Raw genomic sequence first — 12,564 nt, forward strand, 5'->3', positions numbered from 1 at the left:
ATTTTGATATATTTGGCAAAGATGTCAAATTTTCTTACTGGTTCTTTCCTAATGGAGCCGTGAACCAAGTTAAATAATAGAGAGAAAGGATTGAGAAAGCCTCCTTGCCATTGTATCTTATGTTAGCTCAACTCTTGTGTATGTTGTGGAAAAATAAATTAAATGATGAGGCTTTTGAAATTATGCAATCTTCAAGTTTTGAATATGTTTAGGAAAAGAAAATTGTTATGTTGAAATTTGAAATTGGATTCACGATGATTTGGAAACGAACTGAATCTTATGCGGTTGATAAAACTAATAAATCAACTTCTTGTTTAAACCATGAAATTGATAGTTTCCATTATTTCTCAAAGAAAATAAAGTGAAATAAATATTTATATGAATCCCATTATATTAAAATTATTTTGCTTTTCCCATTGTGTATAACTTTCAAAAAAGATGTCCCCAGGAGCAAATATGCCCTCTAGATTTTGTATGGACTAGGTGTTTTATTTTCTCTTGCAACAGAAAATATTCTTCAGAATCTTCTTCAATTTAAAATTAGAAATTAAAAGTAAATAATAACAAGAAAATTTCATATGTTATTAAACTTTTATAACTTAATATTCAAAATATCCTAGAATCTACTCATAAAACTTTTTGTCATTAATTCTTCTCCCATCCCCTTCGGGGCAGGCTTATTGACCAAGAAAAAAATATATTATAAACTGCATTCAATAGAAATTGGGAGTGAGGCTAGTTTTAAAGTCAAACAAAATGATTAATGCAAACTCCTTTTACATCTCCTTCTTTCCTCCCTAGGTGCAATCTCTTTCTGTATGGGATGGCATTAATGTTTTTTTTGAAGTTTGTGATTGGTGGGAGGGTTCATGGTTCGCAGATGGTACCTACGAATGGTAGGTGGGGCAGATGGAGTCAGTGCAAGTGGATGTAACATTTAAGTTTGGAAACCTTGTGCATTGGTTCCTTACTTTTTAGGAAAGGCCCTCCTTGGTAAGCGCTTGAAAAGCGCATAGACTTAGGGATTAGCGCATGGAGGTTGGGAGGGAGATGTGACATGGGTGGAGGCGCATGTGTTTTGTTTTGTTTGAATGCAAACTGCTTTTTTTTTTTCTCTTGGTCGCCACATCACACTGCAGTGTGGTCAGCGCTTGGTATGTTTGGGGCAGAGTGCCACATCTTCTCAACCGCATGGGAAGCGCTAAGATCATGGGAAAGGGTAATAAACTTAGGATGAATTGTAGTGAATCTTATTATTATTAATTAAAAAAAATTGTGGGTTTTTGTCGTCGTATTTTGAGCATGGCAAAGCCAAAAAAAGAAGGAAACTGTGCAATTGTGATGAGTGGATGGATGAATACCAAATCTGGTTGGAACTCTCCATGGTTTTGGTCTAGTGGAAATGAAGGAATATGTGAAAGGATGGAAGGAACGCGGTGTCACTACGTATGGGTTTCATTACCTTTTCACACCAAATTCATCTCTAACGTCGTTGGACGGGAAAAAAAAAATTCTACGGGAAAGATGACAATGAAAGAAGTGTTAAAGATGTGCTCAAGAAATTATTGAAGGATAAAATGGAGAAAAATCCAAAATAAACAGTTATGGGGTTGTGTTTTAATTTCTGTGAGAGCTTATTTTACCCTATATTATAGGATTCAGAAGGTGCACTGCTTTTATTTCGTGTTCCTGAATCGCTATGTGAATAAAATCTCTTTCCACTACTACATATTTTGCTTCTTGAACCTAAGCGTTGTTACTCATAGGAAGAAATCTTCCCGGTCTATTCTTCATGAAGACCTTATTCTCATCTTTGCAGAGTATTGTAAAGCCAGATCTCCTTCCACGAGCCCTAATGTGAAGTTAGAAACTAGGTCAAGGAGCAAAAACAAATCCCGTACTAATAAGAAGAAAATAGACGAGGAAGGTGACGATTTATGGGATGGAGATGGTGATGAATTTATTAATTGCTGCTAAATTGTTGATCTTTTATTTTGTTGCTGGTGGTAGGCAATTTTTGGCTGAAATGTTGGTTTTGCATTTTGTTGGTGGTTGTAGGCAATTGTTTTTTAGATTTTTGGTAGTGGGTGTGCTCGGTCTATTCAACATTCTTTCTTTTTTGAACCATTTGCTAAATCTGTTTTAAACATTCTTGCATTCTCATCTTTTAAAAAACTTGTTTTAATTCTTAATTGAAAACTAAAAGTAAAAATATCAAATAATTATTATTATAAATAAATAATAATAATTTAAACTAATGACATTATATTATATTGATTAAGATGCTAAACTAAAATATAACCCCAACTTCCAAATAATTGTATTAAATTTTTAAAATAGAAATATTTAAATACTATCCTTACAAAACAACCATGATAAGACATTCTATAATATTTATGTTTTAAAACATGCTCATCTTTTGAGTGTTACATCTAATATTAAATCCACAAGACAGGGCAAATGCAATGCTATTAAATATCCAGGTTCCTCAAAACCAACTATTCATTATTTCATTATGAAGAAAGTTGAGACGGAAATCATGTGCTGTGCCACGAGATTACTTGCAAAGAAATTTCCTTATGGCTGTCATATTCACTCAAACACCCAGTAATTTTCGCGCAAGACTTCTGCCTCCTCTTCAGGAGTGAAGTCATTCTTTATGTTGAATGTCTTTCGAATCTCTTCTGGTGTTTTTCTCTTGATCATTTCCGCCACAGTTTGACACATTAAGTCCAGAAGTTTCTTTATATTCAGGTAGTCTGCAGCCTGTTTACAAATATAAATTAGAAGTCATCGTTTTGAACTTATATCTATATTGAAAATAAGTTTAGAACAACGATATATTATTTATAACAGAAATCACGAAGAGAGATTTCCATCTAAAGTGGGGACTAAACATTTATAAATAAAGTATACTTAGCTCTCTTTTAGAAGTGGGTATTGTTTACGAGAGTGTCCAAATGTTTAAATTTCTTTTGAAGAACTAAACGAATTGCTTTAAATTTCCCGGATAACTGTAAATAATGAATTTTGAAAAATTCTCCAAAACCTTATGAACAAAAACAGAGTATAGTTTGACCACAGCTATAACCAAATTAATACCAAAACAGCAGCGCGAAATCTAAAACCCTAAAAATCAAATGGTAATGAAAATCATCCTACAAATGCATGGCAATTATAAGAATCCATGCCCACTCAAACCTGATAACATAAATATTCAATTTTCTTTTTCTGAAACCCTTAAGGTATAGATCCATGAAGTGTAGTCCTAAACCTTCATAAAGGGACATAAAAATGGTTTGACGGTAACTATAGTTAAATTAAAATTACCATAACAATACTAATAACTAAAGTTCTGTAATCCAAATAATAACCAAGTCATCTTACAAATTCATTCATATCAACTATTAAAATACATAGATACAAGAGCCTACAACTTATAGATAAATTGCGAACCTCTCATAAAAATGTCTTGAATTCCAATCTACTCGAAACTAACAAATAATAATTACTCTCATCAAACTTTACAACATATAAAGATTAAATTTCATTCATTAAATCCTAAAATTATATATCAAAATCATCATATAAAGGGGCACAGAAAATTGGACATACCTGGATAAGGTTAAAAAGTGTACACCGATCAACCTTCACGAACTCCTGATCCCACATTTTCACATCCTCCCCCGAAATAGCGGTCTTGGCGGCTTCCACATGATAATTACAGTACTCAATAATTTTGGCGAGGATTTTACTAGTTACATTTAACAACGGGATGACGTTGTCAGCGCCAATATCCTCAATCATGTTTTTCATTGTTTCAGACTCAGATGCCACCGCCGCATCAACCTCAAAAATCTCATCGTCTGAGCTCTTCAATCGCACTTTGCCTTCCTTCGCCATGCTTATTTTTGGGGATCGCAAACCAGAAAATTGATGCCAACTAAAATCGAATGAAAATCCAAGAAGAAGAAAGTCTGCTTAATTGTTCACGGTATATTTGTTTACAGTTACTGGCTAATCCCTACATTTATATGAGGGGGATGTTTTTTTTATCGCTTTAATGAGTTGGGAGGCGCTGTTTGCGAGCCGACCAGGTATTGTATTTAATTATATCCATGAGTAAAAAGTGCGGACTATTTTTATTATACCCTAAGGGAGATGGTTTTCTATATTTAGGGGATTTTTAAGGGTCTGTTTGGTGGTGGAAATAAGAATATGGGAATAGGAATATTTATTTTGGAATTATAATTCTAGAATAGAAAATGAGAATAGTTATTCCTATTCTTGTTTGGTTCAGTGAGAATTCACAGACTAAATAAATTATATTTTTAAAAATAAATAAAAGTGCAATAGAAATATATATTCCAATTCCACCTATTTGAGTGGACTTGCAAATACTCTTTTTTGGGTCAAAACTAGAATACGTATTCTTATTCACGATTCTGCACCCAAATAGAGAATTGAAATTTTTAGAATTTACATATATTCCACCCACTTGTTGTGAAATAGACCCTTACTTTTAATGATTACAAATATCTTGCTAATTTTAAGGTAATAATATGAAATAAATACAATTGAAAATTTATATATTCAAAAAATATTTAAATAAAAAAATCAATATTAATTTTGTAATGATTTATAATTTGAATAAATTTTTATTATTAGATTATATTAATTATTTTATTACAAATTATAACTTTACAAATTAAGTATATGATAATATTAATAATGTTGATCAAAGAAAGTGGGTGTTGGCTCCTCTCCTTCCTTGCATCCCATCCCACTTAACAACGCGGTCACTGGTTTAATTCATCTCCACATTCGTAAGGATAGGTCCTATGGAGAGGAGGAATTTGTAAATGTGAATTGTCCCATAAATTTTTAAGTTTATTTCAATATAGAAAAGTTAGTTCCTAAATTTAGCTCCTATTAAGATTTTTATGTAATAGATAGGAGTCAAAAGAACTAATCTCGAAGTACAAAAATGTTGGAGATCAACCAAAGGTTACCTCCAAATTATCTAACTGATACTAGTCTTATACTTGAAAACATAAAAATAAAGATAAGTTCCATAATAGAGAAACCCTTACCATCAGTCCTATTACTAATCAACCAAAAAATTTTAAAAAAAATAAAAAAAAAATTTAAAAAAAAAATTAAAAATAAAAAATAAAAAATAAAAAATACCAATAGTGAGGGTACATATTGCTTCTACAAGTCTAGTCCTTGATCATATACATATATAATAAAATCATGTAGGTCACCAAGTTTAGAGTGATCGAAAATATAATATCAAAATAACAACACCTAACCAGGGCTAGTTGCTTGCATTCTTTTCCTCATTCTTCTTCTTCTCGGGCTCTTCCCTATTCACCTCCATCCCCTCCTCTTTGATAGGTTTGTCCAAGAATGTCTTTAGCCAATCCTCCACCAAGAAGCTATAAATGGAGCAGGTAGTTTCACTCTCCTTGCCCAAATCCTTCATGTCCTTATTCACATGTAGGAAATAAAGAGTAGTGGCAGCCAAATGCATGAAGTTCATGGAGAATTTGGGTGTAGAATTTTTGGCAGATGCTAATGTGCTTTTCTATCATCTCCCTCATCAAATGCTCTAGTCTCTCAAGACTTTTTTTGGTTCTGGCCATGGCTATGCTTCCATTTCTTCCCCCCACCTTTGGGAGTGTCTTTCATGGGGGAGGTGATGCCCTCCTCTTGCTTCTCATTTGGGATGATACAGCTTCAAGGGTATCTAAGATGTGTGAGGGACTATGTGGGCTGGAGATAGGCTTCTTTCTAATGTCTTGGTGTGGCCTCTTCTTTTTGGTTGGTTTTTTCTTACTCATGGTAGGCTCGCAGATAAAGCTAGTCCGATTAATTTTAGAATGAATATCATCTTAATTTTTTTAATTTATTATGTCATTATTTTATTACTATAATACTATTTTTTTATTTTACAATATGTTATTTTATAAGTTGTATCTTTCTAATTTTATTCAAAAAAATTCATTTAATTTTTGTGAGAAAATAATAAAGAGATTGTTAGCATATGGCTAGTACAAAAATTTCTTAAAATTGATAGATTTTTTTGAGTCTCGTTCCATTTCTACCCACTCAAATTAAAAGGAATAGAATGTTATACCAACAAAAATAATGACAAAGCACATCCAATAAGATCGCTGCCTAACAATAGTCTAATAGAACATTTTAAAAAAACCACTTATCCCATTTCTATATTCTCTCACAAGACTTAGTCTAGTACCAAAACTTTTGAACACGCGGAACTTCTAGAGCTTTAATGTACCAACACTTCTAAACACTTGGAGCTTCTAGAGCTCCTTTAATGTAAATGGCTACATCGAATCTAAGCAAAAATTCTAGGGTTGTGGAGAAAATAATCATAATTTTAATCAATTAAATATTTCCCAAAACAAAGGACTTGGGATAAAAGAAGCAGAATGTTTTTCCTCTTAGAAAACGAAACGGCTTCTCGAGTAGCCTCGACAAGATCTTTGGTAGAAAAAAGATTGACCACATGTCAACTGTGATGCTGCTGAAGAATTTATTCAAGTAACATTTTGTCAGGAGGATCTTTATTGCTATGCCCAAATCTTTAAAGGATTTACTCTTCCCTTAGCAGGAAGGTGTTTTTTTTATTGTGGTGTTTTTTTAATTGTGGTGTTTTTTTTATTGTGGTGTTTTTTTAAAGATCCATCATGGTAACTCTTGATAAATGAAAGGGTGTCGTTTACTCACTATGGTACTCCGATTTTAGCACATTCTCTATGCAAACCCTTGCGGTTTATTGTCCCGCTTTATCATTAGAGTATCGCCTATTGGCACTACTGAGGTTTTGGAAAATTAGTTCGTGATTTTCTTGGCTCATAATCTTTTTTACTTTGTCAATGTGCGTTTATCAATAAGAATGTCTTATTTAATAGGCACGATAAAAAACTTCGACCAACTCTCTTTAGATTTTCCTATTTACATGATTTCTAGATTGCAACAGTTCCCCAAAAAATTTAAAAACTTTAGAGCTCTTCTCTCATAGTTGTAAACCTATAAGTTTTGTTGTTATTGTTTCTCTCAATCTCGTATCCAACCTGATGATTCTTGTTCGTTAGTGTTGATAGATTATTTTGGAATGGAATTAGTGTTGGTTATTTTTAGCATCAGTGTTTGGTTATTAATGTCAACATATCAATTTATTAAGTAGACTTTTTTGATTCTTTAATACAGAGATTGGTTTTTTTAGCGATACATTTTGATTTACCTATTCTTGGTAAGCATTATAGATGAATATTTTGAAAGTTTACATTCCATTTTTATTTTTGTACATGGCAGTGATCTATTTTATTTGAGATATAGAACTTTTTTTTATGAAGAATAGTTACTATTCATATTTACTAGCCGTGAACTGTCTTATAGAGTAGTCCAATTTTTTATTTAGAAAGTTTAGGTGGTCCAGATTTACAATCTGCATTTTATGATTCTTAATGGAGACATGATTTTTTATCTTTCTAAAAATTTCTTAAGTAAGTTTGATTCTTAAACAAAGGAAGAGAATTTATTTCATAGTGGGCTCATAGTGGACTCAGATAGGAACATGTTATTTTTATTATTGTATTTTCTATTAGAGTATTCATGTGTGTTGGACTTATTACATTAACTGGTTAGGTTAGTTTATAATAAGTGAGAATGTTAGATTGTTGAATTAATGCAGTAAGAAGGAAATGTTAGATTTATTACATTAATTAGGTTAGTTTCTATATTTAGATTAGATAAATAAAATTAGTTCAATATATAGTTGTGGGAAGTTATTCCCATAAGTAGTTGTTGTAAGGAAAAATAATTGTTGTAAGGGAAAATAAGACTATATAAAGATATTTAGACATTAATGTAAAATTCATATCATTCCAGTATAATATTCAGTATCATTTCAATATCATTGTTAGTTTCAATTCTGTATGTTTCCAAATGTATATAGAAAATCTGAATTAATAGTTTGAGCATTTTATATTTTTGCTCTTTCATTTTATATTTTCACTTTCACATTCTTTGGGCCTGTTATAGTGGTATCAGAACAGGTTAATCAATGGGGAGAAGAGTGCTTTTAATAGATTTTGGATGACTAGACCCTATTTGTTGTGAATAAAATGGGAGGCTGGAGGCAATGGAGGTTGGAGGATTTTTATCATCTCAAGATAGCTTCTCACATAGAGATAATTATTGCATGAGAAGCACCTATTTGTGTCCTTGAGGGGGCTTGGCTACGTGATTGTCCTTCTATGAACTGCAAAGGGGCAGGATTTGAAGAATCGCGTTAGAGACACTTAGAGGAGTTGTTGACTTTCAGAGGAAAGATGTCCATATGAAGACATATTAGTGGTGATTGTTTCTATAGTACTTGAGGAGGCATTAGACACACCAGAGAAGATGTGGACATTCGGAGGAAATGCATCTCATGTGCAGCATAGAGAAGGCATCAGGCACACTCCATAGAGATGTGAAATTGTGGAGGAACTATGTCTTGTTGTGTAAGACAGGTGGAAACAATGTTATTGTGAGGTCAACTTTATGATTTATAGTTTGAAGTTGGGATATTGGGATAGGAGGACAATTTCAGGATTAGGATTTGAAATCTGAAGTTGCAGAGAGGGAGACTACTTTCAAAGATTGGTGAAGGAGCTTCATCAAAGTTTCTAGAGGAATAATATTGGTGAAGGCTTTTCACTTTTATTGGATTAATGTAATAAGGGGGGAATGTTGGACTTATTACATTAATTACGTTAGGTTAGGTTATAATATGCGAAAATGTTAGATTGTTGAATTAATGTAATAAGGGGGAATGTTAGATTTATTACATTAATTAGGTTAGTTTCTATGTTTAGATCAGATAAATAAAATTAGTTCAATATATAGTTGTGGGAAGTTATTCCAGTAAGTAGTTGTTGTAAGGTAAAATAAGACTATATAAAGATGCTCAGACATCAATGTAAAAATTCATATCATTCCAGTATAATATTTAGTATCATTTCAATATCATTGTTAGTTTCAATTCTGTATGTTTCCAAATGTATCTAGAAAATCTGAATTAATAGTTTCAGCATTTTCTGTTTTTTCTCTTTCATTTTATATTTTCAATTTCACATTCTTTGGACCTATTACAATGTGGTGATTCTTGCTGTAAAGGATTCCTAACAATTATCGGACTGCATAGATTTATGTAATTCATTTTTGTATTATGTCTTATATTTAGCCAACCTAATATGTAATTCATTTTTGTATTATGTCTTATATTTAGCCAACCTAATATGTGTTTGAAGATTTTTATGTAAGTGAGTTTTTTTATGAATCTAGTATGTGTACTGATCAGATCGTGATGATTTAAAGTCATTGATGTGAATACTGGATCACATAAGAGATCAAGGAAGAGGATGAGTGCAATCTAAACTTGTTCTTAAAGGAGCCATACTTAAATAGTTTATTCTTTTGATTAGCTCATCTCAATGGATTGTTATCCAGAATGAATATTTGTCCATCTTCTGTGTTTAATCTCTTATTAGTTCCTGCCATTGCATGACAGAGAACTATTGCTAAGGCTCCGACAGTAAATAGTAATTAAAACAAATTTTCTCAACCAATTACAGTCTGTCTTTGTTCTTCTATAATTTTATTTGGGAAGGGAAACTATTCAAACTTGCTCGAATGTTACCGCACATAAATTTGGTAGAATCTTATTGGCTCTGCTGAAAACTTTGCAAAATACAAATGAAAATAGCGATTTCCCAGACGAGATCGTACAAACCACTAGATTTCAATTGTCACTTATGATCGCACAAATAATTTGGGTAGCCCTATGTTTTCCTAATATCAATGCAAGAGAATGCTCCAAAACCGTGGTCTCTGTCATGAGGACATCGGGGGATGAGATGGCATCCTTTCAAATCCCTCAGCTTGCTCTCACATTTTGCATGGTTCTCTACACTTGGCGGATGTTGAAGAAGTATGGAGGCGGGCATGTAGGCCATCTATTATGGCACTTTATATTTTTTATTCACTTTGGCTAATTGCAAAGCCACCACATCCTTGGGCATATTCATCTTCTTTTAAGAAACAATTAGCTCATTCATAGGTTTTAATCCTCTCTTCCTTAGAAACATATGGCTCCATCATGCATCTCAAACTTGGGCTATGCCCAACACTGATGCAGAAGACGATGGATTTTGCTCATTATATTGGTGGTGGATGGGACGATAGTGCTCTACAACTCGATAATCAGAAGAGAGGAAATAATATTTATAGAGGAGCTTGATGGGGGATTCCACTGAGTTCATCTATATGCAGAGATGGTTCTACTGTTGGAAGTAATTGTGATTTTGAGAGGGGGTGAATCAGAACCAGTGCTTCTTAATGACAAGTGAGAAATTTTAAATTTAACATTCCACAATAAATGAATGCATAAAATTTGTTCGCAATAATCAATCATGTAAGATGATAGAGTAAGAAAATAATAACTCACAAAAGATAGAGTCACAAGATTTGTGCCAAGTAGAAAACACTCAAAAAACCTTACAGTTTCGTCATTGGGAGAAAAACCACTCCATCAAACTGTTATTTTATTGAGTTTCAACTCCTTCTTACATTCAGAGTTACAACTGCTCTGGGCTACAACCCTTTTTCTTCTTTTTAAAACTGAGTGTTACAATCTCACATATAACTGTACTTCTATACACTTATACATGTAAATAAATTTACAATGAATCTTTTCAAAATCAACTTGAAATATTAACCTGAAAGCCTTTATATCTTTTTTAAGATTTCATTTTTTTTCACATATCAGAACATATATCTCCATTCTCTTAAATAGAGAATAGAGAAGAGATTTTAAGTTATTTAACAATTGTCTCAGAATCTATTACACAACTAAAGAAAAATATTTTATCCTCAAAAAAAAATATGGACCTCTTTGGAAAATCACATACATGTCTTTGACATGAAGAGAAAAATAATATGAAGATCTTCAAGATTTTCACACATGTTGCCATGTAGTTTCAAGAAAATAATAACTACATAACTGCCATCTCAACAAAATGTTCAATATAAATTGGTTTTTCTTAAGACAGTCGTTCCATGCTGATTTTAAGAAATGTTCCATAAAAATTACAAGAAAAAAAACCCTAATTTTGTATTTCAAAAAATGTTCATACTTCTCTACAAAAAATATGGGCTTCCTTTATTCATCAGACACTCTTATTTAACCAGAATAATAGACTGAATTTTTTGCTTTTCTATTTGAAGAAATTGAAGAGCCATACATGTTTATGTGCTTTAAATTTAAAACCCTTTGATTCTCATTCTTTTAGTATAGTACCTCTAGCATGTAACAAAAAAATGTTGAATAAGAAAAAAAATAAATCAAAAGAAACATTTCATGTTTTGTCTATTACCAAACAACTCCAAACCAAAAAATATTGGTTTTAAAACCACTTTCAACAATATCACCATTACACTTATCTCCATGAAAACAAACAAATGTTCGCACCATTTTTTACTACCACCCACAATAAAAACATCCATAGTAACATCCTATAACTGCCTCCCATAGTAACATCCTGCATTCCTTTTTGTGGCAATGCCATGAAAAAATATTTTTGCAAAACACAATAGATACTATGTCGAAAAAATTCAAAAACAAAAACACTACAAAACAATAGAAATTAGTTTGTTGATTGCCAAAAATACCCACAAAAGAAATAGTATTATATAATCCTTTGAAATCTGCCATATAATTTTAGCAGTTGGTGAGTTATTTACCAAGTACACACTGTATTGCATGCAATGACAGAACAACTACTAGTTGCCATTTAATATTATCATAAATACCATAACCTTCAAAAACAAATGCCACATTTTGCCATGTTTTGTATGTATAGTGGAAAATAAAATTTCAAATCTTTTCACAGAAAACATATGTCAACAATCTCCCATATTTTCTTTGAGGCAAAATTTTAATTCATTCTCCTTTCCTATTATTTAACTGACCGAAATGCTTGACCTAATCTAAGACTAACCACTAATCAATGTAGACTAACCAATGTCAAATTCATCTTTGCAAATGATGAAATGATAAATGAAGCCTGAAGTGTAAGATATGCCAGGAGAATATTGATCTCCCCCAAAAAATTTGCATCAAAGAAAATACTAGTTCTACTTTTTTTTTCTAATGTCTATGAATAGGATCAAAAACCTAACACAGATTATTATTTTAAAAAATTATCTATGTCAACATTAATTGAGAGAAAACTCCCAATCAAGTTCTTAACCTTTCAAAAGACTCCCTAGATAGAGCTTTAGTGAAAATATCTACTACCTATCCTTGAGTTGGAACATAAATTAGTTTAAATTCATTGTTAAGAACTTTATCATGTAAAAAATGTAGCTTGATAGCCACATGCTTAGTATGAGAGCACATTACTAGATTTTTACTCAATTCAATAGCACTAATATTATTGCACATGATAGGAATATGTTTTGAAACTTGAATACCTAAATCAGATAGCT

General features: G+C 31.9%; 1 protein-coding gene across 1 annotated transcript; it reads right to left on the bottom strand.

The window, feature by feature from the left end:
* Nucleotides 1–2,592: 2,592 nt before the first annotated feature.
* On the bottom strand, nucleotides 2,593–3,903 carry LOC149555472 (SKP1-like protein 1). Its single transcript, XM_089833645.1, has 2 exons — nucleotides 3,616–3,903; nucleotides 2,593–2,766 (listed from the first exon to the last, which is right to left on the bottom strand). Exons 1-2 carry the CDS (start codon nucleotides 3,901–3,903, stop codon nucleotides 2,593–2,595), a joined length of 462 nt encoding a protein of 153 aa, XP_089689771.1.
* Between the last annotated feature and the right edge of the window lie 8,661 nt (nucleotides 3,904–12,564).

This window comes from Cupressus sempervirens, chromosome 5 (genome assembly GCF_028749045.1).
Source record: "Cupressus sempervirens isolate cs-2001-9-10 chromosome 5, ASM2874904v1, whole genome shotgun sequence".
NCBI lineage: Eukaryota > Viridiplantae > Streptophyta > Pinopsida > Cupressales > Cupressaceae > Cupressus > Cupressus sempervirens.

Bases quoted from the DNA above. Each gene is read 5' to 3' on its own strand.
- LOC149555472 (XM_089833645.1), bottom strand. From the start codon at position 3,903: ATGGCGAAGGAAGGCAAAGTGCGATTGAAGAGCTCAGACGATGAGATT. The intron at 2,767-3,615 runs GTATGTCCAATT...ATTTGTAAACAG, and splicing joins CACTTTTTAACCTTATCCAG to GCTGCAGACTACCTGAATAT.